General features: G+C 39.7%; 1 protein-coding gene across 7 annotated transcripts in view; it reads right to left on the bottom strand.

The window, feature by feature from the left end:
- Positions 1-1717: 1717 nt before the first annotated feature.
- The window catches only part of pum2 (pumilio RNA-binding family member 2), a 28459-nt gene continuing 6486 nt past the window's right edge, over positions 1718-23690 (bottom strand). For 4 of the 7 annotated variants that reach the window (XM_029002683.1, XM_029002681.1, XM_029002682.1 and 1 more), the window contains 16 exons: positions 22918-23011; positions 22616-22720; positions 22295-22440; positions 22066-22183; positions 20491-20631; positions 18712-19035; positions 18033-18263; positions 17568-17835; positions 17218-17347; positions 16990-17124; positions 13006-13143; positions 11408-11533; positions 11041-11112; positions 6333-6454; positions 3426-3618; positions 1718-2558 (listed from right to left, as the gene is read on the bottom strand). In XM_029002683.1, the coding sequence (XP_028858516.1) occupies positions 2427-2558; positions 3426-3618; positions 6333-6454; positions 11041-11112; positions 11408-11533; positions 13006-13143; positions 16990-17124; positions 17218-17347; positions 17568-17835; positions 18033-18263; positions 18712-19035; positions 20491-20631; positions 22066-22183; positions 22295-22440; positions 22616-22720; positions 22918-23011 (2475 nt within the window). In that variant the 3' untranslated portion in view covers positions 1718-2426. The remainder of the gene's footprint in view (positions 2559-3425; positions 3619-6332; positions 6455-11040; positions 11113-11407; positions 11534-13005; positions 13144-16989; positions 17125-17217; positions 17348-17567; positions 17836-18032; positions 18264-18711; positions 19036-20490; positions 20632-22065; positions 22184-22294; positions 22441-22615; positions 22721-22917; positions 23012-23690) is intronic. The other 3 variants (XM_029002684.1, XM_029002686.1, XM_029002685.1) reach the window with 3 other exon arrangements.

Raw genomic sequence — 23690 nt, forward strand, 5'->3', positions numbered from 1 at the left:
TTACTAATTATGGAGTCAGATTAAGAAGGTCATTGTAATCTGTGATGACCACCCTTCCCTGCAGAGTTGGACTCTGTATTTGGACCTATGGGTAGGCTTTTTAAAATCTTTCCAAAGCTTTCCAATCATGGGGATAAACATAACATGTGCAACTAGCTAACATTCTATAGAACAAAAAAAAAAAAAAACATGGTAAACCAGTCTTCAGTTTCATCATGTATGTCATGCGTGTTCAATGTGTCGAAAATGAACAAAACACTGGGAGGCCAACAATCAAACGTTAGAAGAACAGTTTAATCATACATAGTCACAACTCTGCTTCCAAAAAACGAGTTTTTTTTTCCCTCTTCATCTAACATCTGGAAATGTACATAAGGCCACCTGAAAATGTACATGACTTTGACAGTGTGACAAAACTCATATGTTCATATTTATATCATTGACAATATCTTACATTTCTTTTGCTTACAAGTTAGTAGCTGTTTGAAAATACAGCACTCTTCTGTACAAAAATAATTCTGTCATGTCCTGTGAAATTTCATGGTAGCAGGTAGGACCAGAAACAGCCCATTTTGTTTGTTTTTTGTTAAAGTACAGAGCCTCAATGACTGCTTCAGGTCTTAATGACTATCAACAGATGTTTTAGCTCTGGGTACAAAGAGAGGCTGACTTTTCCAATAAACAGATTAAAAACAAAACCATATCAGATTGTGAAGCCATAAAAACATTTTTTCTCTTTTAAAATAACGTTAGATCAAAAAAAAAGAAAAAAAAAAAAAAAAAGAAGAAAAAACTGTATACATTATATTTGAGGGGACTGATGAATATACACACACACACATCAAAATGCACATTTCTGCTAATTTTTTTCTTCCCCAAAAAGTGTAAAAGACATCCCATTTACAGCATCAACGTTTACAAATGTACAACTGTACAGACAAAATAAAAGAATCACTACTAAATATAGCAAGGCCTGTCCAACATCACAACTAGTTGAGTTTTTGTTTTCTTCTCCTATTTCAACTAATAAACTTACACTTATTAACTACACATATACTACACATATTCTACATTTATTTATATGAAACAAAAATGAAAAAAAGGAAAAGGCTTTAATATACTAGCAATGCAGAAAAGCATAGCATCTGACAGCACGCCCTGCACCAAATTATCACGCACAAGCCAAATCAAATCTCTTCCAGCCCCAGGTGCGGAAGGAAACCCCCTTTTGAGAAGAAAGGAAAGAGAGTGGGGAGGGGAGGAGGGAAAGGGAGAAAAAAAAAAAAAAAAAAAAAAAAAAAAAACCCGCCCAAAATCACAACAATATTAATTTTGTATTTACTTGTACATTAAGATGCTATAAGTTTGCCTAAACTATTACTAGTTCAAGAGATGACATTCAGTACAAAGACCTTTTCCTAGGGCAGTGTTCATCTCAAAAAACTACGAGATAAATAGGTGTTCCACAGACATAGTGAATAAGGAAAAGAAATAATCATTCCATAAGCATTAAATTGACATGTTTATGCCCCCTCATACAACGTGCTCATCCCATTCCTAAAAACAATCCCACTCTCCCAGAGTATCAAAAACAGTATAATTAGGTCTAGTTTAAAAAAAAAAAAAAAAAATTTTTAAAAACACATACAACTGGCTTTGGGGATGGTGAAGGATGTGGTTAAAATGGGGGAGGGGGAAAAAAAAAAAAAAAGGGGGGGGGGGGGGGGGGGGGGGGGCAGGTGAACATGGGTGAATTCTACAATTTGTACAATAGTACCACTACCTCAAATGCCACACCGCTGAGCTGCAGCACATGGCACAAAAAGACTAAGAAAACAGAGCTGCGAGTGTCTGGCATTTCACTGAACTGGGAGCTTTGGCATAGTACCACTGCTTATGCATGGGGTTTGCAAAAAGAATCCTACGATGCCTCACAGTTATGGGTATAATACATAAATCTGTGTTGTTATAACTGGGGGAAAAATTATCACTCAGTTTGGCTTTTTATAAAGTCACTTGCTGGTGTAAATTTAAGAATTCTAAATTTTCAGCAAATTGTTTATAGTTTTTCTACAGAGAATTTACAAGGTAAAAAAAAAAAATTTACAAGATATTTATATTTAGATATACGGGGGAAAAAAAAAGTCAGTTACATCAATTACATTATAAAGGAGGACTCTGGGATGTGCTCTACCCAGACCAGAAGTTCTGCAGACTGTGCCTACCCTAGTGGCCCAGGGAGAAATTGGCACAAGGGGCAGCACAGGACCTTTAGCCACAGCATTAGCGTTGACTCTCTCACACCTTAATTTGCTAAATTAAGGAGCAACTGAGGGCATCTGCATCCATCCTAAATGGTTGAGTACACCTCTTCTAATCTACCTAAAACCAGGGGCACAGGGTTTGGGTTGACATGAGAAAAGGGTCTACATGAGACCATTGGTGGGACCACCGATGGGTCCCAGATCTGATCCACTCTTCATGTAGTACTTCTCCAGTTTGGCGAGGATGTGCTTGCCGTAGGTGTATTTGCGCAGTGTGGCGATATGAGGCCGGATCTACAGCAGAGAGAAAAACAGCTTTGTGTCATCCGTTACAAGGTGCCTGAATTCATAATACTTCATTACAACTGTACAACATGTGGAGTCAGGTTTAGAAGGCTGAATCTCCTCAGGCATTTAATATTAAATGTACAATAGTCACTATAATGGATCAACAGCGTGTAAAATAACATTTTCTTCAGCCTACAGTGTTTTTGAATCAGACAAAGGAAACAAAAACATTCATGATTGGTGGATTGTACTCTGTACATGAGTTCTTACAGCAGCAATTTTATGGGAATATGTTTACAATGAAACCCTTTGCCCCATGTCACTAGTTCCAGTGAAAGACTGGACATCAACCAGACCATACATCAAATATACACAAACATCAAATATAAAACAGTGGAATTGATGAAATGAGAGGAGCAGACGAAACGAGAGCAGCAAAGTAGGGAAGATTGGAGAAAAAGAAAGAAGTGGGTAAACCCCCGCTGAGAGCAAAGAGAGAAATGTTAAAGATCGTGCAACATGCATGATCCCTCGCATCTTTAGGACTTTCTATAACTGAGCTATTGAGAGTATCATAACTAGATGCATGACTCCATGATATGGAAAAGGCACATCTCTGAGGTGCCTGAGCAAAGCGGAGAAAATAATCAAAGACAGCAGTCACAAACTGCTACCATCAGGCAGACTATTATCCAGGACCAGAATACTACGTGACACTTTCTTCCATCAGACTGTAGAAATCTCACCTCAAACAAGCACTACACAAGCTTTGCATGCAACAATTTCACACACATGTACTATACCTGTGTACTGGTGTGATTTGATTATAAAAGCAATTTAATTTGAAAACTCCACAATACACAGGATGCATACCTTATGCATGATGATCTTGCGCTGAGCGGGTTCGGCCATGTCAATCATCCTCTGCACCACGTAGTTGGCATACTGGTCCTTCATCATGGTGTAGAGGGCACTGTGTGGACCATCCTTCTGACAGCACACCTCATCAATTAACAGAGCTCTCTCTGCACGGGATGAGTGGATGACACACTTCTCCACCACGTTACTGGGGGAAAAGGGGGAGAGGACCTTATTCAAATTCAGGTACTCTGTGTGTGCCCTTACATTTAACTACTGAAAATAAATTAGGAAGAACATTCTTAACTAAAACAAGCAAACACCTCTAGGCTTTTACTTGGAATATTAAAGTAAAAAACTGCTTAAAAAGAAAAAAAAAACAACAAAAAAAAAAAAAACCAAACAAACAATGTAACGCCAAGTCTATCACAATTCTGAAATGAAACTGTCTACTTAGGAAGCAACACTAATAATAATAATTTTCAAACGGAATAGACAGGTGAAAATTATAGGCAATTAGCAAGACATCCAAAATAAAGGAGTGGTTATGCAGGTGCTGTTCACAGACCACTCCGCAGTTCCTATTCATTATGGCTGATATTTTGGTCACTTTTGTATTGCTGGCGGTGCTTTCACTCTAGTGATAGCAAGTCAATCCAGGATGGCACATCTATGCGAGCTGGGGCAAGAATGTGTACGGTGTCAGTCGGCACAGTTAGCCTAGGCATTTTTCCATGACATAATGTAATACGTAATAAATGTTACTTGATGGCCCCTGGGCGCAGATATATAACATGTGTATAACCCTGATCATCATTAGTGTCAGAAGGGGTCTTAAATTATACATTTGGTTAAAATAAATTAACAATATTCACACATGAGAAACCCAGTATATGCCTATATTTTCAGAGGCATCTGTTTGCAGAGCCTGTTCATCTCAGCTTTTCTCTCACCTATTGAGATACTACAGCCATATTAACAAAAGGTCAGTAGGTGGCAATTATAGTGCTCAAAAATAAACTAGGAATTGATTAGTAGCACTAAAAATCTAAAGTTTATAAAAAACAATTTGCTATTAATTAAATGATACAATGTAAATAGAAAATATTAACACCGTAAAAATACAGCTTACTTTAGCTTCTCAGAGAGACATTTATTAAACTCTGCCAAGATGCTGCATGTAACAAGACAGCTCACATGCTGCCTCCAGATGAACAGATGTGCGAGGGTGGGTTTATCCTCTGCTAATTTCTTACATAAAGTGATGAGTGGATAAGTGATTGTAAATGACAGGTAGTGCTGCACGATTAACCTAATCGCAATCGTGATGACAGTCTGTGCGATTACATGAACGCAAAAAGCTGCGATTTAAATGATTAGTACATGGATTGGATCGGATATGTTGCCAATCCATTCTCTCATTCTTTCAAAGTTTGCGAGCTGACTGAAGTCTCACATCTCACATCTCAGTCGGATGTGACGTGTTTGGTCACATGGTGGTAGTAGCCTAGTGGGTAAGACACTCGCCTGTGAACCAGAAGACCCGGGTTCAAATCCCACTTACTACCATTGTGTCCCTGAGCAAGACACTTAACCTTAAGTTGCTCCAGGGAGACTGTCCCTGTAAATACTGATTGTAAGTCGCTCTGGATAAGGATTTGGTTAGACGGCGCATAACGCGCTGCATCGTACGTCAACGTCGCCGCCATATTGCGATAGGCTCTGCTGTGGCGTAAAGCATATACATGTCTATGGAGAGAAGTGCATAAAAATGGCTCACTCTTGTGCTGCTTGGGGCTGTACAAACAGCTGTACGCTCCAAACCAGATCCCGGGGGATTACATTTCATAGGTAAGGCTGGACAATTGTTTTGAATATATTTGGCCATTATAAAATCCAGTTTTATAAGTCTTAACCTTAGCTAAGCTAGGCTAAGCTAGCGAAGCTATGCATTCCTGTGTTCAAGTCAGCCTCCAAACAACGTTTTGGTTAAACGTAAGAACTATAATACGGGATTTTATAATGGCCAAATATAATCAAAACAGTTGTTTAGCCTTACCAGGGTTTGTCGTTCAACAGTAATGTAAAAGAGTTTTTGTGATTATTTAATTTTGTAGAATATTGTATTTTGAAAGCACTGGGCATTTCAGGTTGTTATAAGTAGTTTGTATGTTTCACTTTGAAATTAAACATTTCACTATTAGTATGCGACTTTTCATTGATATACAAGCAAGTGTCCTTTATCACATCGCAATCGCATAATTGATCTCAATAAGTCTTTTCCCCAAATCGTGCAGCCCTAATGACAGGTCATGCTTAGCGATGGAGGACAAATTTTCAAATAACACACAATTGGTCCAATATGAGGTGTGTTGTGTTGCTCAGATTGCTGATTTATGACTGCCATGTCATGTGCCATGTGCCATGACTGAACATTTTCCCGCTAGTTCTAAAGAACATCTTCCTTGCGCACAAAGTGCAGAAGCACGCTACTGATTAATGGAGCTTTCGGCATTTAGTCTTGACCCACCCTCCTCTATCCAAGCCCAGTGCTATTTATTCCTTATGCCTTTATAGAAATCTTTGGGGTCTTTATAAACATATTGTACACGTTGTACATGATTTACACTTTGCCGGTGTGGCGTCTGAATGGTATCAGCACTGCCTACACATTGTATACTGCTCTTTTGATGGCTTTCATATTATGAGTATAGAAACCAATATACTGATTTGTTAAATCATTAGATAATTGGTCTGAACCTTTGCTGCATTTGCATATACCCGTTAAAATCACTTAAAAAGATGGTTGTTTGAAAATGGTTTGTTAACATGCTCAATGGCAGGTTACATTACATTGTTCAAGATTTTAAAATAAAAAATGTAAACACTTAAGAATATTTATTAAAAAGGGTCAACACCAACCTTGCAAACTTATGCTGACTCAGAGCAAGGACCTTTCCTCGCACTTCAGCCACGATCTTGCTCTTGTCCTCAGGCCTGCCATGCTCCAGCACATGCTGGATAACATAGTTTCCATACTGATCCTAATAATAATAATAATAATAAAAAAAAAACAAAAAAGAAAAACAAATGGAAGAACCAAAATGGCTTCATAAGTAGACTACACCAGGAACATACGCATCACCCCTTAAGGTCAGAAACAATTATTAAAGTAACGGTCAAAAGCAAGGTCTACATTTGTATGCAATGAACATAGTATGTTTCATTTTTCCTTGTTGTTCAAAGAGACATATTGGTTCTTCAGGGATATCAATTATTACTAGGTAAAGGAGTTATTTGAAATCGAATTATGAATTTATATAAATCAATAGCAAATACTTCATTACACTATATAGACAATATACAATATATTCAGTGTCAACAGTTGCTGCAATAATATAGCATTAAAAACCATATGCTTAATTACATAAAAGTTTGGCAACATTCAAATTAAGAGTAAGGGAGACTCAATCTTACTCTTAGCTAACGCTATAAATAATGTAATGTAAAATAGGATTAGCACTGCGGAACAATTGCTGCTCTCACTGAAACGTATCGCGTTTCATTATATATATATATGTGTGTGTGTGTGTGTGTGTGAACCCTAATGTATTCTTGAATGTTAACATACAGTCTGTCTACATTTATTTAAATCCACTTGGACCGCAACAATTATTTTGACAAATCCACTGTTTAAATGGCTTTTCATGGAAATAGGTGCCGTTTTGCAACTTCAGAGTGTAGGATGTAAGGGTACCTATAGTCTGGGATCACAAGGCAATTATGGGAAGGGGACACAATAAATGAAACTAAAACCACGTCAATTTCATTAATTGCACAAAATAAAATACTGATACATCTGCCAGGTCAACAATTCGTCGATCCCAGCCCTGTAGACTTAATTGTTAGCAATATCTATCAAGCACAGCCCCAAGTATCCATGCATGTAAGGATGACCCACATCTAGCAGTGTAATCTAATAGTGTTGACTGTTGAGTGACACATTTCTTGAAAGCTACACTACCTTGCACTACACTTAATATGCACACCTATTCTCTTAGTGTATATATCCAGGGGTGCACATAACTGGTACGCAGTTACGCATGCGCGACAAAAATTAGGAATGCGTAGTGACAATTGTGTCACCACGCGCCTTTGCGTACTTGACCATCACGTTTTCAACACCACTATCTCATTTAATCTTACACGTTGCTTGTCACCAACTAAATGTCCAAAAAACAACAGACATTAAGCAGCTTCTTTGGCGTTTCGCCACCAGCTAAGAAACGCCAACCGGAGCCAGAGCCGAAGAAAAGATTTTTTTCGGAAAAGTGGCTCCAAGATGTGCAGTGGCTGGAAGCTAACAGTGAGCGCACTGAAATGTGGTGCAAGATTTGCCGCTCGCATCCACATATAGCAGACAAATCAGGTGCGTTTTACAGGGGCTCAAAGAATTTTAACCATCCTTTATTTGAGAAACATGAAAAGAGCAAGGAGCATGTGAATGTGGCGCAAGTCATTGCTAATAAACAAGCTAGCCGAGAAGAAATGTCCAGTCGCCCGCTTAATAGATGGCGAGACAAGCTAAATGAAGAACAGCAGCAAGCTCTGTCTAATATTTTTCTCCTCGCTTTCCATAAAGCTAAACACGCACGTCCCATGTCTTCATATTCTGAGGATATTCCTTTACTGAAGCGGCTAGGAGTAAATGTCGGAGTTGCATATCATTCACGTGAAGGGGGCACACGAATCGTGCAGAGCATCGCTCACACCATCAGCGGGGAGTTACGAGCCAAATTGCAGTCTGCCGAATTTTGGGGGCTGCTTTTTGATGGATCTGAGGACATCACAAAAACTGAGCAGGAAATCGTTTACATTGTGTCTGTGTCCAGCAACGGAGAATTTACGTCGGACTTTCTTGGACTGATTGAACTGGGTACTGATCGAACCGCGCAGGCCATAACAGACGGACTTGTGAGACTTTTCCAGAACGCAGGCTTGAATGACTGGGCAACAAAGTTGGTCGCTGTGTGCACAGACGGGGCTGCTGTCAACGTCGGTATGTACAACGGCGTTGTGCCAAAACTCCGGCAACTTGCTGCAGTTAGAGAATCCCTTGTGCACATTCTGTGCACGGCACACACACTGGAGAATTGCTTAAAATCAGCTGATCGCAACGTTCCTTACTGTGAGACATTTAATTGCTCCGTGGTCAAGCTGCTGCAGTTTTATTTGCAAAAAGGTGGAGCAAAAAAAATAGCTGCCCTGAAGAAGCTGTGTGAAGAAAATGGGATCCCCTTTGTGAAGCTGGGTAAGTTTCATAATATCAGGTGGTCTGCATGGAGGCATGAAACACTGTTAAAAATATCAAGACTATTGCCAGCCATTAAAATGCAACTGGCTACGAGTGATAACAGTGACTTGCAGCATATCTGTACAGAGCGTTTTCAATGCTTTCTGTCAAACATGCTTGACATTGGCAACATTTTAAAGACCACATCCATTAGGTTTCAGAAGGAAAAGCTGATTATTGGAGAATGTAAGGATGAACTCATGGTGGCCATTGGACAGTTCACCCTTCTGCTTGATAGTGAGGGCCACTACAGAGCACACACTGTTTCTAATGCTGATGCTGACAGAGACAAGACAAACTTACTCAGGGGGTTAATTGAAGAGTTTGAAATCAGATATGACTCCCTCAAGTCATGTGATCATTTCTTAGTATTTGATCCTTCAACATGGCCTCAGGAAAAGCAAGACCTCCACATTTTTGGAAACATAACTGTTTGCAGCATTCTCAAGAAATATGAGGCCATCTTGCATCTTGACAAAGACACCACTGTGACAGAATGGATGCGCTTAAAGCAGGCAGGAAAACGCCTGGGAGCCTCTTCTGTGTATGACTTGGTCCAAATAGTGAATACAAGTAACCCAGATGCTTACTCCAACATCAACAAGGTGGTTAAGCTGTCTCTTACACTGCCTTTAAGCAGTGCAGCTTGTGAGAGGGGATTCTCACATCTCAACTTGATAAAAACCAAGTACAGATCTCGTCTGTCACACGCTCATCTCTCAGCCCTGTTGCACATTCACCTGTCAAAGCAGACCACAGAGACATTTGACCCAAAGCCAGCTGTTGACCTGTGGATGGAGACCGTTAATCGGAGGCTCAACCAAGGACAGGCAGGTGCATCTGCAGCATGTTCATCATCTACCATGCAGGAAGCTGAAGCAGAGGTCAGTGGGAGCAATACTGAGGAGGACAGTGAGGAAGACTGCACTTATTAAGACCACGCTATGTATGGGGTGAGTACCAAACACCATTTCCTGGTACTCACCTGAGTAGCTCACTAAAAATATTATGTGCACCCCTGTATATATCCTCTTAAAGATGCAACATTTCAGCTCAGACATTGCTAAACCTTTTATTGTGACAAACAGCACAATGTGCTTTTAAATACTTAAAGTTGTCCCTGTAACTACTGATTGTAAGTCGCTCTGGATAAGGGCGTCTGATAAATGCTGTAAATGTAAATGAACCAGCAACCTTCTGATTAGGTCCATTTCCTTACCTGCTAGGGGACCACTGCCCCAATGCATATGAAAACACTATTGCAACCCTGTTAAATCTTATTCCTTCAAAAATATTAGATCCCATGAGTCCATCAATCAAAATTAAAGCAGTGAACATCAATCTAATTTAAATGATCAAAAAGAGAGTTAGACTGACAGGAAATAATATCTTTATGCAACACAGTATGCCAGAGCCAATTCAACATTTGACCAACAGAACAAATTAATGAAAAAAAGAGAACACTCTGCCATAACACCCCACCCCACATACACACACATAGAGAGAAGTTGATGGTACAAACAGAAATGTTCTTGGAATTGGTTTAAAAAAAAAAAAAAAAAAAAAATCTTAGAAGAGGTGAAGTAAGCAACTCATGTACAGTACCAGTCAAATTTTTAGATACACTTACTCTATGGAGGCAATATAGATTTTGATGGAGATTATTTTTAGAAATCTAATATCTAATAAAACAGAGCATGTTTCATGAATCATGATATTATTCAGGTCACCTCATTACTTTCATGACTTCTTTGGACACTAGAAAAAATGTACAATGTAGAAATAGAGTGAGAAATCAGAAAAAGAAAGACTTGTAAATAAGTGGTGTTCATAAAAATATGACTGGTAGTGTTACAGAAATAAAAAAGAAAAAAGGTTGGCAGAGGGAATAAGGGGATACAAAAGATGAAAAGAATGTTGACATATTGTGTTTGTGTGCCTGTTCTCTACTCAGCCCATGGTCACTGTACCCCCCAAGACGGTCCAATGTTTGCTTCTGAGAAAAGAACTCTCATTATTCTATGTATGTACTGTGCTCAATGTTTTTTCTTTGCTAATGGCATCTCCCTCTGTGGTGCACCCCAGTGCTTCACCAGGTTCAAGTGAGAATGGACCGCCTAGGTGGGGCTAAAGGACTGAGCTGACCACATCTTTAGGAGGCTGAAGAGGAGGAGAGTGCCTCTACTGGTTAAAGAAATTAAATTTAAGTGTTAAAAAGAGGAAAGAAAAGAGAGCAGGAGCCGGTGCAGGACGATAGGGGAAGTGCGTTGCTCTGACCTTGAAGAGCGCATCGCTGGACACTGTATAATATGTTTTGGGTGTCATCTCCAATGAAACGCCTTGATATTTCTAGATAAAATAAGTAAAGGGCAAAGGAAGGGAGGGAGGTGTTGAAGTATTTTGTTGATTATGTTTATGAGTGCACAATGCGTTCTCCCCAGTGCCAACACAGCCACAACGTGGGTGACAACACTAGCAATACACATGAACAGCACAACATCAACAAGCAAGCAAACAGAGTATAATCTAGGCAAAGCATCCACCAATAATACACCTCAAACCAAACCGCAAAACAAACAAAACTGTCAAAAATGTGAGGAGATTCCAGTCATTTAGGAACCACCATTGGAGAAGCAGCTCTCACCTGTCCCAGCTGCTCTGAGTGCTGGTGAAGCTCCTCCAAGATGGGCAGGGTCTGTTCCTGGGTGCAATGCTCCAGGATACGCTGGATCACCCGACAGCCATAAGGATGGGTGGACAACACAAACACCTACACAAAAGGACAAAACACTTTAGCTAAAAGGACAATATCCTGCACACTTGTATTCAAATATGTAAGTGTCTGTTCTATACTATACTTGTTCTATAAATGTAGGTCAAAGCTTTTGTTTCACTTTGGATAGTACACAAGCATAACATCACTGTATATAAAATGTTTGCACAAATAGAGCTGTGCAATATGCCATAAAAGTTGTATTGCAATATAGTGTGGACTGTAGACTGTATATTAATTTATAATTTGATCTGTAAATTTAAATTTACTGTAACTGTTTTTGAAAGGGTGTCAATAGCAAAAGGAACTGCAGCAGGAAGTCAATCAATAAACTTTTTACACATTTCAAAGTAGCCATGAATGTTGAATATTTATCTGCAATTATAAAAAATTTTGAATACATTTGAACATAAAGATCTCCATAACGGCTGCAATAGGTGCAGCAATAGCGAAAAATGACCACAGAAACAATATTAACAATATAATAAAATGTAAAACCAAATATTAACCTAGGGTAAAACACTGCAAAAAAATCTTTCCTCAAATAATCCAAAATTTAAATATGTAGATATTGTTTTAAAATGACTTAAAATAAAGGGCAAAACCAGGAAGCATGGGCAGTGGTGGCTTAGCGGTTAAGGAAGCAGGATAATAAGAAAGCTGCTAGTTCAAATCCCATTGTGTGTACTGCACTTGCTATGTATCACAATGACAATCACTTCACCTTCACTTGTTGACAACCTTGAGTGAAAATGAATCATCATTGTGACACAAATCAAGCACAGCACACACAACAAAATGTGTTCTCTGCATTTAACAATCACCCTTAGTGATCCGCCATTGACAGACACCTGGGGAACAGCGTGTTGGGATTGTGCGGTCTTAGTGACACCTTGATGCTTCAGGATCAGATATTTTAGTCTAGTCAAGTTTCTAGAGTACAGTACAGTAGATGATCCAGGTTACAGTACAACATCCAGGTGGAGCCTGTGGCCGAAGCACTTCAGTCTATTTCAGTCATTCAGTCCCACTGCTTTTACAATACTGGCACCGTTGTTGGTGTTTAAAATTAGTGTGTTGATCAATGCTGCAATGGCATTTACAGGATAAAACTGCTACCTCGATGTAACTGATAGTTTTGATTAAGTAAGGAGTAGTGGAGAAAGTAAAGCTTCCCTGAAAGACAGGTGCTGGAGATGTGAATCTGGCAACATTTACATTTACACCATTTATCAGACGCCCTTATCCAGAGCGACTTACAATCAGTAGTTACAGGGACAGTCCCACTGGAGCAACTTAGGCTTAAGTGTCTTGCTCAGGGACACAATGGTAGTAAGTTGAACCTGGATTTGAACCTGGGTCTTCTGGTTCATGGGCGAGTGTGTTACCCACAAGGCTACTACCACCCCTAACACCTGCTACCTCATGGTGATCAGTGTGTTTCCAGAATTCAGAATATAATATCTTACCTGGCCCTGGAAGGCATCAATGATGAACTGGAGTGCTTGTGGCTGCACACACTCAATGCACTTCTGCACCACATGGTTCCCGTTCTGGTCTTTCACACACTTCAGCACATGGCCATCAAGCTCACGAACAATGTCACTCTGAAAAAGGTACAAAGAAGAAAGCAGGAATGTTAATTTACCCTGCCTGCAATTAAAAATTTTGTTTTCTGGACAATATCTATTAGTATTATTCTGGAATCATTATAATCCTAACACTTCTTACTGGAGAGACTATAGAGTGGTTAAAATAAAGTACTGAAATCACTAGTTTAAGTAAATATATTTCTAAAAGGTGCTATTGACACTGAATCAACCCAATAAGATCAATCATAAGACTTAGGTAATAATCATTTTAGGTAAACGTCCAAAAATCATTAATGGTTGTTATACGCGTTAGACGTTATGATCACATTACACCTGTATTTTCTTCTTTGCATTGGCTTCCAGTTAAGTTCCATATTCACTTCAAGATTCTGCTTATCACCTTTGCATTGCCTTGTTCTAGTTTATCTTAGTAGCCTACTAGACCAACCACGCTCCCTTCATTCTCTGGGAGAAGGCTTACTGGCTGTCCCGAGTGTACACAAAAATGTGTCCCCAGTCACTGCTGAATATAGAGCATTTGCTTCTATATCCAATCTTCCAAGGATTCAGACACAGTATCAGTATTTAAATCCAGGCAAAAACCTACTTGTAGAGTCTAGCCTTTAAGAGCACTCACCTCACCACTAGTAATGCTGCAGTAGTTAGTGCCGTAGTTAGTAGTTTTCTATTCAGTTACTGTTGCTAACTCATCACTAACTCACTATTTTTTTAAAACACTCTCTGGAAGCTTCTTCATTATACACAAGCGGACTGCAATAACCTTCATATGGCATAATTTTTTGGATTTATTTTATTGTAATCCAGTGCTGACCAGAGGAAAATTGATTCGTCTCAAGGTTTTCTTCCTGTTAGAGGGAGTTTTTTTTTCCTTGCCACTGTTGCCTCTGACTTGCTCACCTGGGAACTTTGAGCACTGTTCTATTTGTTAGGCGCTTTGTGACAATGCATATTTTTAAAACTGTCACATAGATAAAGATTGGTGTAAGGTCAACAGTCTGTATCTTAAGTTGGACAAAATACAATAGATAATTGTTGACTTCAGAAGAGAACAGAAAGTAAAATACAAGCAGAGATTATTACAAGCCGCCCAGTCTGGCATTAGATTCAACTAATATAAAAATCACTGAACCGCAGGGTGATAGCTCCACATCACATCATTCATTTGTCTTAAAGGTGCATTTGTTACAAAATTGCAGCAAAGTCAAATGTCAAAAAATACTTTTGAACAAACTATGGCAATTCAGATAGAACACAAGATAATCACCTTTGCATCAGTTTATGTACCAAAAACAAAAACCATGGGCCAAAAACTGAGGTATGGACCGTACATGTACCATCGCACCCCATATGTGAACACTGTCTTTCGACATACACGTACAATGTTTTTGCTGTTGCTTGTTGGTGTGATTGCTGTTGGAATCATGTTTTGTTTAGGTCAATTCTGTTTTGTGCTTTTTAAGTCCCATTACATGGAAATGCGGCCTTTTTTAAAACCTGAACACCAAACATGTGCTGTTTTATGTTGCTTGTATAGTTGTTCTTGGTGGGCTGTCTTAATTTTAGTTTAGTCTGAGTCAAACTGTCATTTAGTCTTAATAGTCATTTTGTCATACTTTAATCAGAATTATCCTTGACTATTAGTCTAGTTTTTGATCAATTGTATTTTTGTAATGCAATTTTATTTGACCCAGTAAATACAATACCTAGTAAAATAGACATAAAAACATTGTCAAACCCACTTTTCAATTAGAACACAATTGTTACCTTATAAACTCAAGTATACATCCACATAAGCCACTTTGATTTGTTCTACGTTCTTCTACTATATATTCTCTTTTGTTTTCCACTTCACTGTAAAGAAGCAGCATCCAAAAATCGCTTCATTTTCTCCCAGCATTCTGCTTACCAATTAAGTGACATCATCTGTAAGATCAGATGAGAGACATTGGAAACAGAAACACTGCATAAATATAATTACGCAATAAAACTAGGGTCTTGTTTTAGTCAACAAACTGCTAGATCAACTTGGAGCAGCTTTAACAATCTGTTTGGCAAGGACCCCAAGGCCTGCCGCCTCCCCTATTTCTGATTAGCTTATTGTCTAGTAGGTCTATTGTTGGAATGGTTGTGAGTGAAAGCTGCACATCAGATCAGAGGGCACACTTATTTCCACAGCCATGTTGGTATGATGGACATCCAGCGTGGCACCTGAAAGCTATCAGACCTGTGTTTTAGGGCTGCAACTATCGAATATTTTTGGAAGAGTAATCTGTCGGTTTTTCATTAACCGATTAATAGAGTACATGATCTGGATAAGGGTGTCTGACAAATGCCTTAAATGTAAAATGTAAATGAGTAATCAGATAACTCATACTTTTGTGTTTTTAAACAACTATCAATAGTGTGTTATGCAACAAGAAAATCATTTTAAAATGAGCTAGCAATTGGCTGTTATTACCTCACACAAAAAGTTTATTTAAACTCTAAAAATACTTTTATTAGATCAAAGCTTAAAACCTTTGGGTTACTGGCTCCAGAACTAAGCCCATTTAATCAATCTTTCTGTGAAACATTCAGGATGTACATGAAAAAAAACAAAACTATGAAACAGTCCTAATTGTCCTAAATTTTATTTTAATTAAAAAAAGGGGTTTACCCCCTGCTAAAGCCCATCTGAGAATAAAGAGAAGAAGTATAAAAAGGTACAAAATAGTAAAAAAAGAAAAACAATTCAAGTATTACTAATAATCCAACTTAAACAATACAGTTCAGTTTCCAGTTGTATCTAGATGAGGTAGGTAGGTAGAATGTTTGTCTTTGTGCAATGTTATGTGCAAAATAGATAGAGAGAAATAATTTGTGTGTGCAATACATGTGCAAGCCTGCGCTGCTGTGATGTACAACAAATGCTTTAAACTCGCTCAAAAGTAAACCTATATGCTAATGAATGTAGGTTTGTCCATCTCTTGCATTTATTATAACTACCTAATGTATGGGGAAGGCGTGTTTTGAGATGTAACCTGTGTGTGTGTGTGTGTGTGTGTGTGTCTGTGTGTGTGTGTGTGTGTGGCGCGCGGGAGGGAGAGATGGGGAGGGATGAATTACATGAGTGAGATCTCATGCCTTATCATGCCTAGTCACTATCGACTCATAACACAAATAATGTACGTTCTAAGAAGCGCTAATCTTAGTTAGCAATCATAAAAATACGATACCTTGTAGAAGCGCCGAGTCCGCTTGGAGATTCTTTTGGTTAAGGTACTGCAGCATTGACAAAGTACTTTTATGGTAAGCCCGGTCCATTTTACAGTGTATACACCGCACTACGTTGTCCACGCAGCTTAAAATGGTCCCACACTTCAGACATTTTATGCCTTTTACTAACACCATTTTACATCTCCATTTTCCGCCAATAAATCGCGCCTCCTTAAATCTTTGAAATGCGCGTCTGTTTTACACTGTTTTAACTATGATACCGGTGCTGTGCAACTCCACATTGCGTAGCTCCACGGAAGTGATAAGATAATAGATGGACTTTGGTGACAAATTAAACGAATCCTCGAGGCAAAGAATTTTCCTACAATATTTTTGTAATCGAATAATTCAAGTAATTTGAATAATCGTTTCAGCCCTACTGTGTTTATGAACGTTTACCATCTCTCTATTTTCCCATTCAAATATATGCGTCTATGCATGTTTGTGTAAATCAGGGTTGTTTTTAAATTAATGATCAGTCTTTTTAAATAAATGTTCAGTCATGTAATTAAAACTGAGCTGTATGCACAGTGAGCTGCAACCAGTTCCATAAAAAACAAATATTGTAATTTAAGGCTGACTTACAATTACCTGCTGGTCGGAAGAGATGGACTCCAGGGCTTTCTGGATAACCCTGCAGCCATACATCTGCAGGGCTAGCGGCAGCACATGTCCACGGATGCGGGTGGCCAGAGCCAGTTTCTGATCAGCACTGCCAAACTACAGGAAGGATAGAGGCATGTAATTTTGGTAGACCCTTTTAAGAGTTCTCTGTAAATCCCAACACAGAGCTCAGGACAGGGGCATCATTACCTCAAAGAACTTCTGAATGACGTAGTTGCCAAACACATCAGTCATAAGCTGGTAAGCAGCCTGCAGGATCTCTCCAAAAACCATTTGCCTCTCAGCAGAAGTGGCCCTCTCCAGCTTCTGCTGAATAAATCTTTTATACACAAAAAATACACTTATAAATGCACAGGTAATACAAAGCAGTTACCATATTTGCCAGTCTGCTTAAGGAAGAGTGTGGATGTGTTTTGTTAAATGTAATCCAGTTTAATCCTGATTAAACAAAAAAAATTATGCAAAAGGAAAAAATGATTACAGTCCCTGTTTATAGGAGTGAGCAAATGAGAAAGTGTGTGTGTACTAGATATGCAGACCTGGACCCATGCTGATCCTGGCTAAACTCCACCATGTGTCCAGGGAGGTCACGCAGCTGCAGATTGGGGAAGCGATTGTTACGGAAGTCTTCCAGCAGACGGCTGCGGCCAGAGGGCATGACGTCTGAGCGGCTGTAGCGTGGCCGAGATGGTGGGAACAGCTGGCTGCTGGAGCTGAATAGACTCGAGGCCCCACCTGTGCTGCGGTACTTCGCCTCCGCGCCAGGGGCCGCTGATATGTAGCGCCCACTTCCATTAGTCAGACCACCTGCAGTGCAAAAAAAATATGTATGTATGTATGTATGTATGTATGTGTGTGTGTGTGAGAATACTTTGAAAGTACCAGATGTAGGCTGTACCACTAATATTATCTCTGTGCCCTAGTGAACATTACTGAAAACTCAAAAATCTGATCTCAGCCAGAATTCAAAGAACTTTAAGAAAACATACCAGAGATGGTCTTACCCAGATGGAGGCTGGAGGAGGACCCATGGGAAGATGGCAGAGATGGAGGAGGAGTGAGGGGTGAGTGACCTGGGGTTAGACCAATGGGGCTGGGGGAGGAGGAGTAGCTCAGGCTGTTGTAGAAGGGCTGGCCGATTGGGGTGAGGCTGCTACCACCTCCACGTTTGTACAGGTCAGAGCTGGCCAACAGAGAATCACGGCGTGAGGCGCTGCTGCTAGAAGAGCTGGACACTGGAGAAGTGAAAGAGAGAGGAGGAAGAAATAAATTCCAGGCATACCCAATCACAATGAAATACTACTTACAATACCTTTATTCCACCAGTGGCACCTGTTCCCTGCCTCTTACATTTGCTCCACCCTCTCTCTGCAGCTCTTTTACTTGACCAAATAAACACATTAACAGGTCACTCAACCCCCCCACCCCACCCAAATTAAATTTAAATTAAATTTGGGTGAGAGAATAACTATATAGTGGCAAGATATGGCTGCAGCTGCAAAAAATGTGCAGCTGCTTGGTTTGGTTCAATTAAAAACCAATGAGAACGTTTTATTCTCTGCTGCAGCTTGGTGCAGCTGCAACACTTGATTGATTGGTGGTATTTGAACAGCATAGGCACTAAAATAAATGCGTCTGTAATAGAGATGTGGAGTGAGATGTGTACAAAACAGTGGAACTTACCTGATGATCCAAATCCCCCCAGTGCTGAGCCCAGCCCAACACCAAGGGTGCCACCAGTACCACTGAAGCCCAGGGAGGAGCTGGGTGGAGGCGGAGGGGCAGGGGCAGCTGTGTGGGAGAAGAGAGAGCTGCTCTGGGAGCTGGGTGGCATAGAGCCTGAGCCGTAGAATGAGCTGGATGGAAGGCCACTGCTGGGTGGGGGTGGTGGAGGTGGCTGCTGCTGGGGTTGTTGAGGCTGTGGCTGCTGGCAGCCCATGGAGCGGTACAGACCATTGGCAGGGCCCGACACACTGGTGCCTGATCCAGAGGCTGAGGCTGCTGCAGCTAATGAACAGACAAGGAGAACAAACTAGGACATTTTATTACTGATAACCTGGTTGGTTTACTCTTCTTAAAATCCACATTAAATAATTTATCAACACAGCCAGCAGGGTAACATGTCCATGGTTAGCATCAAAATTCTCTGGATGTCAATCCAATAGTGTGTCTGTGGGATGTGCTGGAAAACAAATCAGGTTCCCGGCACAACTGGTCATTGGTCAGCTTGGGCAGAGGTCACTAAAAGACTAAAAGAGGTCACTAAAAAAAGATATTTTTGAAAATTACCCATGACTATTATAGTCTAGTTTGAGTCAATGAAAATGTTGTTTTAGTCTTATTTTAGAATTGCAATTCAATTGAACCCAGTCAATATAGTAAAATTATTTGTCAAATCCATTACATAATTAAAACTTTTGTTATTATTGTTACCTTATAGGCTCAAGAATACACTACATCAATTCCAGCCACTAAAGACGCTTAGATTTGTTCCATGTTTTTCAACCACACATTCTGTTTTCTTTTCCAGTTCATTCTAAAACCTAATTAAAGCTGACACTGTGTGTTGTGGAAGTGACGTCATGTGTTCGACCGGATGAAACGTAGTAAAAGTGAAGTGATTGTCATTGTGAAACAGCACAGCACACAGTGCTAACAATGAAATGTGTCCTCTGCTTTAAACCCATCACCAGTGGGCAGTCATGAAAGTGGTAGTAGCCTAGTGGGTAAGACACTCGCCTATGAACCAGAAGACCCGGGTTCAACCCCCACTTACTACCATTGTGTCCCTGAGCAAGACACTTAACCTTAAGTTGCTCCAGGGAGACTGTCCCTGTAAATACCGATTGTAAGTCGCTCTGGATAAGGGCGTCTGATAAATACTGTAAATGTAAATGTAATGAAAGGTGAGCGGGGAGCAGTGTTTGGGGACGGTGCTTTGCTCAGTGGCACCTTGGGGGATCGGGATTTGAACCACTGTGATACAACAGAAACCGTGATCTAATAATGTGATTAAACGAGAGGCAATAACATCTAGTCGTGTTTTAGAAAAGAAAAATGAGATATTTCAGTAGTTTTTTTGTAAACCATATTTAGTCTACTTTTTTATGTCAACAATATTACAATATATATTATTATAACATTGTTATAGTTATAGTCACATTTACATCTCATCTGTTCGCTTTATTGTCTAAAGATGTTTAGTCAATTTTTTTTTGACAAACACTAGTTTGGCTCTGCATGAGCTTGAGTAAAATGATAGAAATAAAATTTATATGGTGCTTCAAATAAAAAACTTTAAACACAATAAGCATTTTCATGTCAATACTGCCTATATGGACAGTGATTTAAAAAGAAGAAAACCTGTTACAACTGCATTGTTAAATGCGATTCTATTGCATCCAGAGCAAAAGTGGTCAGGAACAGAGACAGGAAAAATTCAATTACAAGAAAAATGCTCACCAGCTTGTGCTGCGGCTGGGTTGATGAGCAGAGGTGTCTGAACCAGCCGAACTGGACCACTCAGTCCTGTACGCGCCCCGGGACCCATCACCAGTGCTCCTGTCTGGTCATAGTATGCAGCTGGCGCCAGCACCTGGTAACCTAATGGACCAGCAAAACAAGTTTTTAAACATATACATATATACAATGTCAAACATACAACTTCAAAACTTCACTAGTTGAAGCAAATTAACTGCAGAGGCTCACTAGGCGCTGCGAAAGATTGCTCTTCAGCCACGTTCGATCTGTAACCGGCTTGAGACATTTTCCTTCCTTTCTACCTACATTTACATGACATTTATCAGACGCCATTATCCAGAGCGACTTACAAATCAGTAGTGACAGGGACAGTCCCCCAGAGCAATTAAGGGTTAAGAGTCTTGCTCAGGGACACAATGGTAGTAAGTGGGATTTGAACCTGGGTCTTCTGGTTCATAGGTGTGTGTGTGTGTGTGTGTGTGTGTGTTACCCACTATGCTACTACCACCCTACCTGTGCAGTATTACTGCCTTCCAATAGTGCAGCCATCCAAACTTGAAAAACTCAATTTCAGGGCTACACGAACAAGCAACATATTATGTGATCCACACATACACACACTCTCTCGCATTCTGTTGTGTGCACGCTTCTCTCGCTACTGACTCGTTTGCTTGCTCTATTTTCCAATATATTTAATTCAATTTGCGAGCATCAAGGAGCCGCTCTTAAAATGTGAGAAAGACAACTTCCAGAAGATTTGAAATGTCTGCAATGCACCACACTCTGGTGAGAATCGCAATAGCATTCATCTATGAGTCACAAATCAGGCATCATTGCCTAAAGTCTGGGACCATTTCACCCTATATAAGGTACAGAAAAAAACATATTTGCAACATTGAAATTGACCCAGCAATATTAAAAAAGGAAGGCCCTCTCAAATGAAATTCTGAAAAAGCACAATACACCTTTAAAACGCTTTAAATGAAGTTATAAATGTACTAGCTAAGTGTCCTCTTCCCCGCTGCCTTTCAGCAAAAGGCAGAAACAAACAGATAATCAGGCCTAGATGATAATCAAGTTGTACTTTACTTTTTATTTACAATTATCTGGTTTAATTTCAGCTCAGTGAAGAGCTTTAAGCACACTCATTTTCAGTATGTTACCTTTGTAGAATTGTGCTTCAAATTAAGAACTTTATGTTGGCCAGTTTGTTAGTTAATCATTTACAAGTCAATATTGCCTGTATGGAAAGCAATTTAAAAATAAGAGGGAAAAAATTATTTAATTATTAGGTCATGACTAGTTCACTATCAAACTAGTCGTTAGTTGCGGCCCTAATCTATTGTTATTCTAATAGACCCTGTAATCACATTTGATGACAGCATTTTTGCAAATAGGAAAAATTTCAACCCACACTCAACTTTAAACATCACAGAATTATCCTTTAATTACTATAACTTCATGGTCAAGAAATTGGGATGCCAAACTTCTGCTTTCCAGGGTATTTTCATTAATCATTTGACACAATATGTAGATAAAGCGTGATGTGTCTCTGACCTGGCATACCAGTGAAAGCCAGTGCAGGATTGGCTGCAGCTGCAGCCAGAGTGTCCTGCTGGCTCTGCCCGCCTTGGCCAGGAGTCAGTGGGCGCTGGTTGGTCCCTGCACGCATCACCTGAAATGCAAAGGATGCACTACTATACACCCCACCTCTGCCAAACAATAACAAATGGCGGTATAAATATAACATAAGAAAGCTATCTTAAGTGTGAAGACAAGGATGTACTTGTGGTTGTCCAGGCCCTGGTGCCTGATTGGATGCCTGCTGGTTGGCTGAGTGATTGGCAGCTGCTGCAGCCTGTTGCTGGAAAAGGTTAGCAGGATAGACACCCCAAGGAACTCCATAGTACTGAGGGGGGACCACTGCAGGGCCTGGACAGAGGAGAAGTTACATAGTGAGGCTGAATGTTGCTTTTGGTCATAAGACAGATCAATAGTGGAATTGTAAGTTGACAAGTATTAAGTGAAGAAATTAAATGAAACAAAAAAATAAACATATGATAACCAAAACTATGACCGATTGTATTGTGTCTGTGAATGTGCATACCTGCAAGTGTAGCAGCTGCTGCCAGGCCAGCAGCAGTATAAGGGTCTGCTCCAGGGGGGGCAGCATTAATGATGTAGGGGTTTGGCACAAAGGCGTGAGCAAGGCCTAAAAGCAGAACGCAATGATAAACACAAGGGGATTAATCAGTTTCAGTAATTTATCCAAAAGTAGTAAAATATCTATAATTCAATTTAATTCTTATTTTACCACAAAAACAATATTTTAGTCATCCTGTATGACCCTTTCAAGACTACCATATGTGCCTTGTTAAGGTCTAGGGCACACAAAATGTACAGTCTTACCAAGGTGCTGCTGCTGTGCTGCAGCCAAGGCATACTGCTGCTGCTGGGCAGCGGTCAGCTGTTGGACAGTCAGATGGTTGGACCTCTGGAAGAGCTATACAAACAGGAGAGATGTCAAAACCTTAATTGAGACCTGCCTTTCATTTACAAAGAATTCATGAAACATAATTCATTATAACATAATTATATAAGCAAACAGTAAAAAACACTTGCAGTGAACTAGCAACATACAAATTAAATAACCTGAACAGTTTCTGCACAGTTCAACATACTGTTGACAATGTAAAGCAGTGGTTCCAAACTCCCCTGGGAGGTTACCAAAACATATTTTAAAACAATAAACGTATAAAACACACCCAAAAGAATAATCAAAACTCTGTATAATCCTGTTATGCTACACCATAATATACCAAAGGAAACAGAATAAAATAAGTGAAACGTGCAGCAATTTGAATTAAACTAGGGGTTGAAAAAAAAACAGAAATTGTTAAAGTTATAGAGAGACTTGAGCTGTAAATGCTGACTAGATAAAACGGATGCAAGAACTTGGCAATTATATTTATAAAACTGCACAAAGCGAGCAAAAAGAAAGCCAGGCTTTTCAAAGGCTAAACATTGCAAGAGCTCACAGGATCATGGTTATATGGACATGGTGCAGTAAGAACAATTGTGTAACTCATTTATACAAATGCACAACACAGAATAATAGTTTTATTCTTTTAATGTGTGTCTGGAGGAAAGAATTTGGGTTGGGGGTCCTGGCTTGTCTTAGA

Source organism: Denticeps clupeoides, chromosome 14, assembly GCF_900700375.1.
Source record: "Denticeps clupeoides chromosome 14, fDenClu1.1, whole genome shotgun sequence".
In the NCBI taxonomy this organism is placed as follows: domain Eukaryota; kingdom Metazoa; phylum Chordata; class Actinopteri; order Clupeiformes; family Denticipitidae; genus Denticeps; species Denticeps clupeoides.